General features: G+C 39.8%; 1 protein-coding gene across 6 annotated transcripts in view; it reads left to right on the forward strand.

The window, feature by feature from the left end:
• The window catches only part of LOC102225918 (multiple C2 and transmembrane domain-containing protein 1-like), a 34,604-nt gene extending 25,262 nt beyond the window's left edge, over positions 1-9,342 (forward strand). For all 6 annotated transcript variants that reach the window (XM_023338266.1, XM_023338267.1, XM_023338268.1 and 3 more), the window contains 12 exons: positions 226-319; positions 431-533; positions 1,002-1,104; positions 1,738-1,839; positions 1,934-2,008; positions 2,792-2,911; positions 2,987-3,097; positions 3,183-3,236; positions 4,204-4,313; positions 5,238-5,347; positions 6,145-6,242; positions 6,322-9,342. In XM_023338266.1, coding sequence (XP_023194034.1) covers positions 226-319; positions 431-533; positions 1,002-1,104; positions 1,738-1,839; positions 1,934-2,008; positions 2,792-2,911; positions 2,987-3,097; positions 3,183-3,236; positions 4,204-4,313; positions 5,238-5,347; positions 6,145-6,242; positions 6,322-6,393 — 1,152 coding nt within the window. In that variant the 3' untranslated portion in view covers positions 6,394-9,342. The remainder of the gene's footprint in view (positions 1-225; positions 320-430; positions 534-1,001; positions 1,105-1,737; positions 1,840-1,933; positions 2,009-2,791; positions 2,912-2,986; positions 3,098-3,182; positions 3,237-4,203; positions 4,314-5,237; positions 5,348-6,144; positions 6,243-6,321) is intronic.
• The last annotated feature ends 5,367 nt before the right edge of the window (positions 9,343-14,709 follow it).

Here is a 14,709-nt window from a genome sequence, read left to right on the forward strand (position 1 = left end):
AATGCAGGTTCTCTCTCCCTCTAGAAAATTATTTAGTAAAGATCACTTAACACTGGAACTGGAAGATATTTTAAATATACAACATAAAGCACAACAACCAAAAATAACAGTGAAAAGGGAAATAAAAAAAAACGCTTTCAACCGAAACCATAAATAAAATGGATTATGATGCCTCTGAAAAATTACCATCCAAAAGATTGCAGCACACACATTTCTTTGCCGCAGGGTGTGAGGAAGTCGTTGTCCAACCTGAGGGACGTGGGCATCGTCCAGGTGAAGGTGCTGAGAGCCGAGGGGCTGATGGTCGCTGACGTAACAGGTACCAGCGCCTCCTGGCTTCTTCTTCTTCTGCTTCTCCTCAGAAACCACCTGCCACCAAACACACTCTCTAATCTGACTGCTCTCTCTCTCTTTCTGTCTTTTTTTTCAGGTAAAAGTGACCCTTTCTGCGTGCTGGAGATGAATAACGACAGACTGCAGACACATACCATATACAAGAATCTCAACCCTGAGTGGAACAAAGTCTTTACCTTGTGAGTCACGTTTTGCTGCAGCATCTTCCTCCTAATTCTTCATTATGGGGCCGTTAACGTTTTCTCCAGTGGACTGAGAGGATGTAAAATCCCCCCTGAGTCATCCTGAGTTATGAGCTTGTTGATGCTGGAACACCCACATGTGTTGTTCCAGGCTGGGGAAACCAAAAAGCACAAGTTAAAGTTTGAATTTCAGAATATAGAAGCAGAAAATGTAGCTGGTTTAGCTTAGAGGATGGACAGCTAGTTGGACTATCTGTTATTGAGATACAACACACATAATATAAATCAGGAATTTAAAGTAAAGGCAAAAATCATACACTGTTTTTTTTTCATGCACATTTCAAAGTATTTTGTTAGAAAAAGTTGACAAAAATAGCAAAATTTGGAATAACCTCCTCCGTTTCCCAAAAACGTTTGTTACGCTGACTCTGGCTCAGTCTGGCCTCACGTCTCCTCTCTGCACAGCAATGTGAAAGATGTTCACTCGGTCCTGGAGGTGTCAGTGTTTGACGAAGACAGAGACAGGAGTGCAGACTTCCTGGGAAAAGTGGCCATTCCTCTTTTGAATGTGAGTATTAGAGGTTGTTCAGACTCCTGGGAATGTTCTTCATTTTGTCTCGTTAAAGCCACACGGTTACATGCGGCTGATCAAATACAAGGCAACGGATGATCATGAAGGGAACTTGAACTAATGGCTTCCGTATTTTTAATGATGTTGTTTTTTTCACTAAAGCGTTTTAGAAAGTCTCTGAGGCCATAACAATGGAGATAATCCATCAAGGCCAAAGTTCATATGTGCTGGTCTAAAAGTCAGACGTTTTTCTAACTATAAAGTTGGAATTTAGACGTTTATTACAATTTAGCTAATAGCTCCGTTAGAATGTATGAGACATGAGTTTTTTAAAAATGAAAACAAACTAAACGTTGTCCCTCCTGATATCCAAAGTAATTACATTTAATGTCCAGCAGTTTTATATTTTAGGTTTAATTTATATGCAAACATTATTCTGAAGATTTGTTGGATCACTTTGACTAAACACAGCATGATAACCAAGAGAGCTTTAGTCTGCAGTGCTTGTTGGAAATTCGCAGAACGGTTTTGTGGTCTGTAAGCCAAGTCAGGGTGTGTGGTTTAGCTTCATAACTCAGTGTGTGTATTTTAGGTTGGTAACCTAAAATACACAGTGTGTGTGTGTTGTAGATCCGGAACGGCGTCCAGAGAGCATACCTGCTAAAAAACAAGGAGCTCACCGGCCCGACCAAAGGAGTCATCTACCTGGAGATGGAAGTCATCTACAACACGGTGATTGTGACGCTCCGGCTTGTGTGTTCACACGAATCCTGCAGTTTGTTCCGTCCAAAGCGTCAAAGTTTTTCCTTGGTGTGCTTTTCTTCAGATAAAGGCTGCTTTAAAGACCGTGGTTCCTGCAGAACAGAAATACGTGGAGGAAGAACCAAAAGTTTCCAAGCAGGTGTGTGTTGTTACACAATTACATTTATGATTATGTTCAAAATTAAAGCACAACTGTTGTTGGGTTCAGGTCCAGGCCGGACCCTTGATTCATAACTGCGTTTCCATACATCATATGTTTGCGCATTTTGACATTTCGAAAATAAATTAGCTTAAGGAAAACTCTCATTTTTCAATAAATGGTTTTGGTGCTAGGATGAAGTGGCTTTTATTGTTTGTTTGTTTTTTTGTGGCTGTATTGAAATTGGTTTATTTTGCCAAACTTAAATGGAAACACTTTTCCATTGCATCACATGAGTGATGAGCAACCGAACGTTGCCACTGGTGCAAACCATGAAGAAGAAGACCACAGGAAGTAGCTGGAGGAAGATGGCCCCCCGCTGTGTTTTTTTAATGAATTATCCTGTGAACAAACTTATTCACATGTGATTTTTAATTGCATTTCTTATTTAATGGAAACACCACACTTGCCAAAAGAGAACCCATGCCCCAGCTATAATTTTTCAATATACATATTTTTGAAAACAGATATTTCTCTGTTTTTAAAAGCTTCCTCTGGTCTAAAACACGACAGTACCTCTCCTCCGCCAGTAGGGGGCAGCTTAGTTGAAACCGATGACATTTTATTTGAAAGCATCTAACAAATCCATGATGTTAATAAGAGATCAAATGTTTTGACTTCATAGAGTTTGTGCTAATCACCAAACGTCTTCATTGTGTATTTTAGCCAAACTGTATTATTATGTTATAACATTCGCAGCAGGTAAAATCTTTTGCCTTCCAGCTGCTGCAGCAGAACTTTAACCGGGTCAAGCGGTGCATCATGGTCCTCTTCAGCTATGGTACCTACATTAACAGCTGCTTTGAGTGGGAGTCGTCACAGAGGAGCATCACGGCTTTCATTGTACGGAGAACACACACACCCACACACACGCCTACACAGGTTGCTGTTTCCCCACCGTGTCTGCTCTGTTCCCAGCTGTTTGTGGTGGTGGTCTGGAACTTTGAGCTCTACATGCTGCCACTTGGCCTGGTTCTGCTGCTGGTCTGGAACTACTTCTTCTCCTCAGGCAGAGAGACGGCGGAGACGGTGAGCACTGAGACTCGTTTTGTGTTCAGGTGTGTGCGTGTTTTACAGACCAATCATCTGCTGAAGCTCTCTCTCTGTTCTGCAGTCCATGGAGGCCATGTTTGAATGGGAGGATGATGAAGAGGACAAGGAAGAAAAGGTGCTGCTGTCATTCAGGAAGTCATTCCTCTGCTCTCGATAGATGTAGCTTACCTAGATAGTGACTATGTAGCCAAATAAAGTTGTCCTGAAATATCTTCTGATGTAAGCTGGGGTCACTGGTTGGTAGCAACTGAAGGTGACATGGTTACTGAATTGTGTTTAATTATGAATCATATGTGCCTGGAATACACAATGCTGCCCCCTTTAACGAAAGGCACCCGTATATCTATAGCAGCGGTGTCCAATATGTCCCCTGGGGGCCATTTGTGGACCCTGGACTGACTCTGTCTGGCCCCTGATTTCCGTTCAAGAATGATACAAAGGTGTTTGATGTCGGTGGAAACATTATTTCTTTATTTCTCAATTTTTCATTAGTTGTTTTATTTTTTTAAAAAGATGGAAGTTGTAGAGACAAAGTAAAATCTCCTCACAACAGAAGACATTTACAACATATTATTTGTCTTTTTGCATTCTATCCAGTTACTTTTATTCAAAAAATCTGACTTAACTGGACCCAAATGTGCTTTTACTTCATGTATTAAATTTGGCTAAATAGAATAAGCATTTTCAAAGAAAGAGTTTCCTATGTTTTGATTTTACTGGTTAAAAATGTCTACATTTGTTCTGTTGTTTTTTTTTTGTTTGTTTTTTTTTTGTTTTCAAATTCATACTTGGAAAATTTGCAAATTGTCTTATTTTGATTTCTGCAAAACAATTTTAAAGTTTTGAAAGTATAAAAATTTGCTCATCCCTTCCCAACAAAAGATCCGACTATGTCATTATTTGTTGAAAGTATTGCATAGTAAGTTGTTTGCTGAGTAGGCACAAAAACATTATTTTTGGCCCATTTGTTTGGGCGCCCCTAAATGAAATGAACAGATTCCAACTGTGCATACTTATCTAGACTTTATACATACAGTGTCAAATATTGAAAACTTCTGGAACCTTTTCCTCTCTCCTGTCAGGACTCTGAGCACAAAGGCTTCATGGATAAACTGTACGCCATCCAGGACGTGTTCATCAGCGTACAGACCGCTCTGGATGAAGTCGCTTCGTTTGGAGAGAGGTTAAAGAAGTAGGTTCTCTGCAGGTTGCCATGCTTGTGTCGCCCTTCACAACCAAACAGCAGAAACAAACCAAGAACTTATAAAGACAGGCTTCAGGTTTTGTTGTTAGGTAATGGACATCTGATAACATCACTTCACTACGCATGTCTCTTAGTGTTGTCATTTTTTATAAATATTAGTTTTTCCCATATGTTATGCTAACTTTTACCCCAGGTTGGGACAGGTCACAATATATCATGTGATGTGTATTTCTGAACTATTCAAGTCTCATTAAGTGGATCTTGACATGGAAGTCTGGAGTTTGCTTTGGAGACTGTGCCAGCAATCATCTTTAATGTGAAATCCACACAGAACGAAGCATCAAAATATCTCCTTTTTAAGTTGAAAGCAATGAAAATAATACATTTTTATTGCTTTCCCAGAGGAGTTTTGTGATCTGGATGGTGGCTTCGTATTGCTCTCTTCCTGCTGACCTTTGCCCCCTGTCAGTCACTCCAGTGACTGCCTGTATCTCTTCACTTCATTTCAGTCAAAATCCACGTCTCTCTCCCTCTAAACATGCCAGCTTCTTGCAACTTGCAACATTTCCAGGCTGGGTTTCCACCGAACATGAGCCACTATATCATCATCGCAATGTCTATGCAATATCTATACTATGCAGTATTCATGTTGTAAAGGAGTAATTGGAAAGCAATAACAAAAACCGTTCGTGTTGTTGGTGACTAAAGGTCACCGAGTTGGAAGCTCAGATTAGCAAGAGAAGAAATGAAAACAGGCCAACATCACACCTGATATCGTCATAGCAAGACTTCGGGATATTATGCCTACGCAGCTGTTTTTATTAGTGACTGTATTTCTGGAGACTCAAACCTTTCAGCAGTAATTCTCACATAGCAGGTCACATATTCATTCCTTCTCTGTGTCTCCTGCAGCACCTTTAACTGGACAGTGCCTTTCCTCAGCTGGTTGGCGATCGCTGCCCTGTGCCTGGCCACACTGCTGCTCTACCTCATACCGCTGCGATACCTCGTACTCGCCTGGGGTGAGTCCCGATCCACTCGCTGCTTTATGATGAACTTTCATTCACTCCAAATGGGCTACAAAGCAAAGCCTCATTCGGACCGGCCTGATCTCAGTCCCACAGTTGTTGTTCTATCAGGAGGAAAAGGACAAAATTCCAACAAGCTGGTGTGAGGAGCTCAAATTGTTTGACTGAAATCATAAAGTCGAAAGGCCATTTTACTAAATACAAAAGAATCAAAAGACAAAAGAAGGTAAAATTCTGACTTTATTCAGAAAGTTAATGTCTAAAGAATCTCTGTCCTTATTTTAGTCATCCTAACTGACTCTGGAGAAGAAGAAAAGTGTGATTTAAAGTCAGACAGTTAGAAAATGGTTGTGTTGTAAACATCTGGTTTCCACCCAAATTATTCATAACCCTGGCAGATTTAAGAAGCTTGTTACTGATAGAGAATGAGAGAAGTTTCTCTAAAAGATGACAAAACTATAAAGGAGATTCATTCTTATTAAAATAATTATCATTTTAAAATGACGTACTGTAAATCCTTTCTACCAGGTTATGTAGGTTATATCTGTAGACCTGTCACAATAATCAATAAATTAAAATGAAAACAATAATATTATCGTTTAAAACAACTTATGGGACAATTTATCGTCCAGCAAAATTTGTTATTGCGACAGGCCTACATGTCTTCTCCCTCCTGCCCACAGCTGCCACAGTTATCTACAATAACTCACTAAGATTTAGAGTTTAAATGAGTTACAACATTTCATTTCCCTTTGGGATGAATAAAGTCATTTTGAATTTGAATTCTACAGGTGTGAACAAGTTCACTAAGAAGCTTCGTGATCCATACATGATCGAAAACAACGAGCTTCTGGACTTCCTGTCCAGAGTTCCATCTGATGTTCAAATGGTGGGTACGGCGGCCATGTTGGTAGCAGCAAGGCTCATGATGAACATGTCAGAATTCATGTCTCTCTCTCTCTGGACAGATGCAGTACAGAGAGCTGAGAGCCGATCCAGGACAAAGCCCCAACAAGCGCAGGCGGGCGTACCCCAGCTAGCTGGAAGCTGTAAACTTTGTACATTTATTGTAATTTCATATTTGGTTTCTTAACCGTGTCCTCTTGTACATTTGATTCTGACAAAGATGCATTTACTGATTTTTTTTATTTATTTTGTTGCTACCAAACTGAATTGTTTTCTAAATATTTGAAAGAAAAAGTTGTTGTTGTTCATTTTATTGAATTTATTTCTCTCCACCCAACCCAACCCTCCTTGTTAAAGTGATGAAATAAAGGAATGTGTCGTCTGCATGCAGTGCTGCTGTCGCATGCAACCGGAGCAGAGTCACTCTGACCTGAATGTGTCGTCGCCGTGTCTGAAAACAGAGCTGCATGCTGTTTCTGTTCTGACCCAGGATGTCCTCAACCTCAGAGGCCAGCGCCACAAGGTCCGCTGTTATTCCACCCATTGGTTTTCTTTTTATTTCCGTCAGTCGGGGGAACAAATGTTTTCGTGTGAATTCAGCTTCAAGTACATGGCAACAGCCAAAGTCGCTGCAGCCTAAAGATTTCTCCACTCAAATGAGTTTTTATATTCCTGTGGGGGTTCTCATGAGCGGTTATAAGCAGTTAGTGTTTTACTTCCAGTTTGTAGCTTTTTTATTATCTGATGAATGCCAGTTTAAAACAGCTTTAGGACAAAATTTTACCAAGTAACATTTGAAATAAGATAAAACTAACTTCCAAGTAAGATACAGAAGCTTGTTTTAGGTTAATAATTCCTTAATATTTATAGAAAATGTACTTGTTCCTTTGTCAGATTACTTCATTTGTGACATGGGAAAAATGTTTTCTTATAGGTGGAATAATTTGCTGGTGGAACTAGTACTTTGTAAATCAATTTTAAGGTGCTACTTGTGTAAAACAAGCTCTTATATCTGACTGAAAAGTTACCAGTAAGTTAGTTCTGTCTTATTTCAAGTGTATTGAAATATTTGCACCAGAAACTACACAAAATTACTTTGTAAGTAACTTTATCTACTTAATAAGTAAATAAAATGACTTCTTGGCAGATTGATAGATTGACAGCCTGCAGTCTGCTGGTCCTCTGCGTGTCCGGGCCGGGTGAAGGTTTCCCGTGTTGGGAAAAAAACAACAAAAAACCCAAAACATCTTTCTCAAAAATGTTCATCTAAATGCAGGAGCTAAGTCAGTCAGCAAACAGTTGGACTTTGCGGAGATTTCCTGTGCTTTTCTTTCCCGAAGTTGTGTGGAACAAGATGTGAAACTGCAGCAGACGTAACAGTAAAGTCTGAACCCTTAATATTTGCTCATATATAGTTTTGTCTCCCACTGATGTAAAAACTGTTTGAGTTGTTTTAAATGAGCTGAAATGATTAGCCGTTGGTCTTCCACTGCTATGAGGATTTCTTTCTTTCACAGCAGCACAAACATTTTACTTTTTAGATCTCAAGAAATTTGAGAACCGATTCACCTGATCAGCCATCAGTCCAAGTGTTACAACTCAGTAAATGTACAGAGAGGTCTATGTAAGAAGAAAACATTTCAGAGAGGTTTGGCAGATGATTTCCTCTGCAGTTCTGAGTGAAGAGTTAAAATACGACAGCTTCAACTGCTCAACTCGTCTCAGATTTTATTTTTGAAACTCTTCAGTCACAAATGTAAACCTGGGTGGTTTAAGGAGCAAAAATAACATCTGCAGCTCCTGTCTTTGCTGCACAAACACAATAGATGGGATTGTTTTTTCAGTCTGTTTTAATCTACAGCAAAAAAATTTATAAAATTTAGACATAGCACGAAATTTATTCAACTTCTAAATATTTCTAACTTTATAGAAGTTAAAATGTTGTAAACACAAATGAAATGTCGTCTTCCTTACACCTGTTCCCAGATTAAAGGAAATAAAAAACAGTTAACTATCAATGCAATTTTATCATAGCTTTTAAAGTATTTAATGACCGTTCTTTAGGGTCTGCAACATTTGTCCAATTAGTTTTTTTTTTCTTATCTTGTTTCTCTCAAATGCAAATTATTGGATGTCTCCATCATTTTTGTCTTAATGTGGAAGTGAGATGGCAAATGTGCCACAAACCTGGATATGTTTTTATTTAGGTGTGTTATACTCAGCTGGTAAAAATAGAATTAAAAAAAAAATTATTTTCCATTAATTAGCAAAAAGACAAAAAAGAAAAAATCAAGACAAAAAGTAAACTAACTGAACATCCTCCAAAAGTATTCCATATTTTCTGTCTGTTGTAAACCAAACAAACACAAACTGAATCAGTTTTGAACCAAAATGTTGATCTAAATTCTGAGGACAATAATTTGGTGCTTTTCTCATAAGCGTGGATATTTTTCCAGCCTTGTGTAACTTTTGTAACTTTTCATAAGTCCATTCTGTTAACGCGACCAGACATATCTGAATCGTGCATATTCATATCTCAGTATCTGTTTAATGCTTTGGGTGGGAATGCAGCCAATATCTTGCAGCGGTCAGACATTTGGAGCTGACCTCCTCTTAGTGTTTACAACTGCTAGGAATCAGTTTCTCTGGTTTTGTCAGCAACTTTAGATGGAAGCTCAGCAGATGTCAGTGTTCACATGAACAATGAGCACTGATGTCTGATAACCAAAGAACAAGAAGCATAAAGACCTTATTTGACCCGGTTTGTGTTCCTTTTTTCAGATTTTTTTCCCCGCTGCTCTTTGTTTCACTTTGTTGATCCTGTTTTATCGCTGTCTTCCTCTCAGCATCTCCGTCTTTGTCTTTTTAACGTTGGGATGCAAAGACCTGCATGTATGTGGAAGCTCCTGTCTGTAAGTGTTTTGCATGATTGATCCTAAACTATACAAGTGCATTTATGAACACTAAACGTGCGTAAAAGATGATTATTGATCCGACGTAGTGTAAACTCCCCCGACGAGACCGCACTTCTGTCGTTATTGATCTGTTTTTGACTTCTTTGAGAAAATATATTTCTTCACAGACGTGTGTGGCTTTCTGTGTCTTACATAAGCAAATAAATGAGGCAGAGCTTTGTGAACAAGATGCAGGATTTTTAGGAGGGAATTTGATGTTGGGAAGTCACTGAGGTCAGACTGTTCTAGAGGATTCCAGATTCAGTCGGTTCTGCGGTACAAAGGGAAGTTGATATAAAAACCTCCACCAAACACAACTGAAAGTAGAGCTGACTGACTTACCGCTGCTAAATATGCTTCGCAGGAAGTCTAAATGAATATTAATTGTAAAAGATCTAGAAAGAACTAAACCACAAAGGCTTCATGTTCCTCATATTAAATATGACAAAAAATCCTCCAGGTAATATCAGTGGTGTTTCCTGAGAGTCTTTACTGTACAAACAAAGATTTGTGCAGTAAGTGGAACTGACTTTTTTTTTAACTAGGTCAAAGAAGTCAATTCCACACACATAGCTAGCTAGCTAGCTGTCAAGCTAGCTGGTTGAGTTTGACTAGCTACTCATAGCTACTATCCAGATTCTGAGCAGTGTGAATAAGGAATATTTTGAATTATTAATGCCCAAATGCAGTTTGGACTATTTAAAACAAACTTCATTGAAATGAATCTTTAGCACCAGATAGCGGACGCTGTGAATCAAACACCAACTTCACCGTCATCAGGTCACCGGGGTCAACAGCAACTTTCTGTTGCTCATTGCCGCCACAGGAGACGATGGACATGAAAATAAGCAGCAGAAAAGTTTTCCAGGCCACAGATGATAGATAAGCTTGTTGTTTCGTCCTGAACAGAAGGTAATATTGCCCAGGTTAAAACTGTCACCAGATCAGTGGATGTTGTGAGGCATTGCTGCTGCCGCCGTCGCTCATAATGAAGCAGCAGGGAGACGTGATCCCAACTTTACTGGGTAATTTCAGCAGGATGATGGCAGACGGCTGGACTCAATCCAGGTGGTTGAGTTTGACAGCCTGGCTGCAGCTTCTATTGAGTTCTTACTCAGGTTCCTAAAGGGACTCAAAGATGTGAGTTTGCAGGTCTGTCCTCGGTCAGCCAGTCAATAAAGCAAAATAAATCAGACACACACACAGTTTCACACACAGCTAAAGGTCCTCATGAATGGGGCTTTTACGATGTGTTTTTTAATTTAAAAAATATATAAATTCTGGCGTTCATAGTGCCAACAAATATCAAGCTGGAGAAATATGACTACAATGAATAAAAAAGAGGCGCTCTGCTTCCAGGTTGTGTGTTAAAACGTTGGCCAGCAGGTGGCGTCATTAGCATTAGTTTTGTTGAGCACAGAGCTGAAACTAAATCAGTATTTGTTTAAGAAACATGCACCTGTTTTCATGTAGCTTTACAAATCCTTAGATAATAACTTTGTGACTGGAACAGGCAGGGTAAATTTGATGAAAGGATTTGGAAAGGCGTGTGTTAGGGCAGGAACAGGAAAAGGGGCGGGGGGGTTAAAGGGGGCTTGAGCCCCTGCCCCTTGTATCCTTGATGCCCATAGTACCCTTTTTGAGTTTTTTTTTTTTCAAATTTTGTTTTTTCAATTTTAAATTTCTTAAAATCTGTATGTCAGAGGCCTGTTTGTGCCCCTCAACAATAATGTTTGGCTGCCCTCAGTCTAATAATGACTGTCAGAGCCTCCATGTTGTTCAGACTCCGGGTCCAAGGTGAGGAGGAGGAGGATCTGTGTCCTCTAACTATCAAATTATGGGCAAGAATATTTTTTCATACACAGTTTTGTGAATAAAAACGTAGGTCTGATGTTGACGTTAGAAAAACTGTTTCTATTTATATTTTTACAATCATCCTTGCAATAGCGGGACAAAATCCGCCTCGCCACTAAACTTAATGGACATTTGTGTGATTTGTATTGTGTGAAGGGAGGAAGAAAAAACAACGTCGGCTTCAAAAATCAGCACAAAGAAATTGACAGCAGATGTCAGGGATCGGTTAGACTGATGTCAAAATAATTACCGTAGTATCGCCATCGGTCTTAAAAAAACAACCTATGGCGATCAATCTTTAATAATAACTGACCTAAAACAAAAAAATAGTCTTACTCAAGATGTTGAAAAGAAAAGGTTGTCTCTGAAGACTATAGATGTAAATATCTGTTTCAACTGTGGATGATCGTACTAAAAGACTCGTTTCAACATGATAATTATGTGAAATGTGGCCAAACCAACAGAAATGGTCACCAAATGCTGAATGAATTTTCTTCCGTGGTCAGCTCCCCCGAACTAAATCCTACTGAAAACTGTTTGCTGATCTGTAGAGAAGAGAGCAACAGAGACAAACCGACTCTGGAGCGTCTGGGGGGAGAGAGGCAGAGAGGGGCAAAGACCCCTCGTTTTGTTTGTCTCAATAAATATCCTGACATGATGACATCACCACTGCATGCTTCTACCTAATGTCCTGCTTTCATGATGTAATATCAATGTAGTGTGATTCATGTTTTTTTTTTTGTTTTAACATTTTCTATCAATTTCAACTAAAGTCAAATATTCCTTACTTGTTGTGAGCAGTGTATTTTATTGCTTGTTGTAATTTATGCGCAAGGCCTATTTTTCCACCTAGAAGAGTTGCTGTTATTGGTTAGCGGTTGGTTTTAGGACTAAGGTTTGGACTGAATTTTGGGTAAGGCATGTACTAGTAATGGTTATCTGTCTCATAACAAACTGTCACGACATGGTGACCGTTTTATCAAATATGTAAAAGATATTCTTATAAAAGTTCCATACTGCAACTTTAATAAACTAAAACATCATTTGGAAATTGCTTTTTGTATCTACTCAGATGATCTTTGTCTGGTATTGCAGGTTAGATGATGATCTGAAACATTTACATCTTCCTGTATGTGGGACAAAACAGGAAAAACAGAAGGACTGTGAAACAGGGATTTCTTTTTTTTTCTTCACAGAATTGTTGCCACATGTTTGGAACTTTATTACAAATCTTGACCTACGCAACAGTGTTACAGCTGGATGAAATTCTTTAAGGGAGCTGACTGAGCAGAAACCTATCCCAGTTCTCTGGCATTGAGCTCATCTCAGATTGTACAGGGAAACAGTGGCCTGATGCTAACAGCGACATCACTGTTTACCAACCGTTAGTGATTTCCAGAACCCCTGTGGCACAAGGTACAGGTGTCTAACCTGTGAGTGGGAGGCGGGGCACACCCTGAGTAGGTCACCAGTCCATCACAGGGCAACTCAGAGTCACACGGGGCCGACCGTCTCTGGTTAACCTAACATGTATATTTTTGGATCGTGGGGAGGAAGCTGGACTCCACTCAGTAAGCCGCCAGCACAACTGGGTCATGTACATTGTTGCTTTGAGGCGAAAGAAGGAAATGCTTTTTCAACCATGCAGTCCCTGAAAACGAGGAACAGTTAATGACTTGCATCAGTGATGTTATGGGATTCATCAGTATCAATGGAATTGGTTCAGATATGTCTAAGGTAAGGTTCTAGTTGAATAAAGTTTAGTAAAAGGCAACATTTTGAGAGAATGTTCATAAGACAGGGGTAGGTTTCGCCTGGTAAAACCCAACCCTTGTTGTACACTTTGCTTCATCCACAGAGTCTGGACCCTCAACTATTGAGTAAACGATTGCTTCCTGGAGGCATGAACTCTGTTAAAGTTTTAAATGTTACCTAATCATTAACATTAGCCTTGACATATGTAATGGTCCAGTTCAACGCTATGGCTTACTGGACGTTGTCCGTACTGTAATCAACCGTCCTCCACTGTGAAGAGAGAAGTGCCGATCCAGTCGAGGCGACTGTTGAAGTTAATTCATTATTTGGAATTAACATGACCGACCAAATGGCTTCGTTCACCTCAACAATAAAATAGCGCAGAAAATCAATGTTATTGTTCACAACTCGTCCTGTAGAAAATCTACCAGAGAAATCCAAGTGAAGGGAAGAAAGCTCACAATGCCTGTGAAGCAAGATTTTAATCGAGTGGAATTGCACAGGAAGGAAAATTACCAAGTTATAGGATTAGAATAACTGAGGAATCTTGAATTAGTATCGATTACATTTAATTTCCCTTTGAGATCAATAAAGTAAATTTGAATTGAACTGAAGATGAAGTTAATATGTTAACTTAAGTTTGGGAGCAGTAACCATTTGTCCAGCAGTCTACTCATACCCAGTTGACCCATCCTTCACAGTCCGTCATGGCTTCAACCCCTCACTAATCCTCACCTCATCTCTCTCCTCTCCCATCACCCTCATCCTTTTCCCTGTTTCCTCGACTCATCCTTCATCTTGATGCACTCCTCCTTGCTGCAGGAGGGAAAAGTCACTCCCTAAGATGAGTCTGGTCCTCCCAAACCGTGGTCAGTAAGACTACCCAGGTTACCATCCTGACTCCCAGTCATCCGTCCCTTTGACCCGTTCTGTCAACATGCCTTTGAACTACCCATGAAGTACTGCACATTTTAGAACTTTAAAGTCAGAACTGATTGGCCAGTTTACTGCAGAGAGTGTTCCTGATCAGCCTGTCTGCCGTTCAAATCTGTCCTCCGGAGAAAATACACAAAATATCATGAGAAAGAAAATCAACAGCCAGAGGGCTCAGCAGCTCAAACTGCTGAGCCCTTAAAATGTTCCTGTACAGCATCAGAGGATTCCCAGAGACGTCCAAATGTGTTTTCATGAATGTCTCACTAACATTGATTTCTACATCACTTCATATTTTCAAACTACAGTAAAGCAGGTCAATAAAGACTTTATGCAGATTTTGTGATGTAATTCATCTAAAGCTAGTGTCTCAGTCTAAATGTTTTTCTGGTTTAAACTGGGTTCCTCTGGTTGGAGCTTTTGTTCCCTTTTGATGATCAGAACATGGTGGTAAAAACGTTTCACCTCAGTATAAATCTGTTCACTATGCAAAGGGAACTGCTCTGCAGCTGCCAGTTGGACTTCTGCAGCAGCGACTTTGGCTAGGCCACAGTGCAGACGGGAAATGTCATTCCAGAACGTTCACTTATCAGCGACCAACACGGACAGCAGAAATGAGGCTGGAAGCGAGCAGGGTTAGATATTCTCCAAACTGCAGGCCCAACCTTGGACATGCTGTTTTCTCTCTTTATTTTCATTTGTTGAGACGTTATTTTGACGTCCCTCCATCTACTGCTGTGCCCTTTGTTGTTCATGTTTGGTTAGTTTGGTGGTTAAACCTGACTGATCATAGTGAAGAATCCTTTGGTTATAAACACCCTGATGGTGATAGAGTTTGTTTTTTTTCAGCTCTCTGAACCAGGGGCGCCGTAGAGGGGGTAAAAGTTATGACAATTCTTAGGGCCCCTAACCGAAAGGGGGCCCTCCACAGTTTATTTAGTTTTTGTTCATAGA

The sequence above is a fragment of the Xiphophorus maculatus genome, chromosome 8 (genome assembly GCF_002775205.1).
Source record: "Xiphophorus maculatus strain JP 163 A chromosome 8, X_maculatus-5.0-male, whole genome shotgun sequence".
NCBI classification, from domain to species: domain Eukaryota; kingdom Metazoa; phylum Chordata; class Actinopteri; order Cyprinodontiformes; family Poeciliidae; genus Xiphophorus; species Xiphophorus maculatus.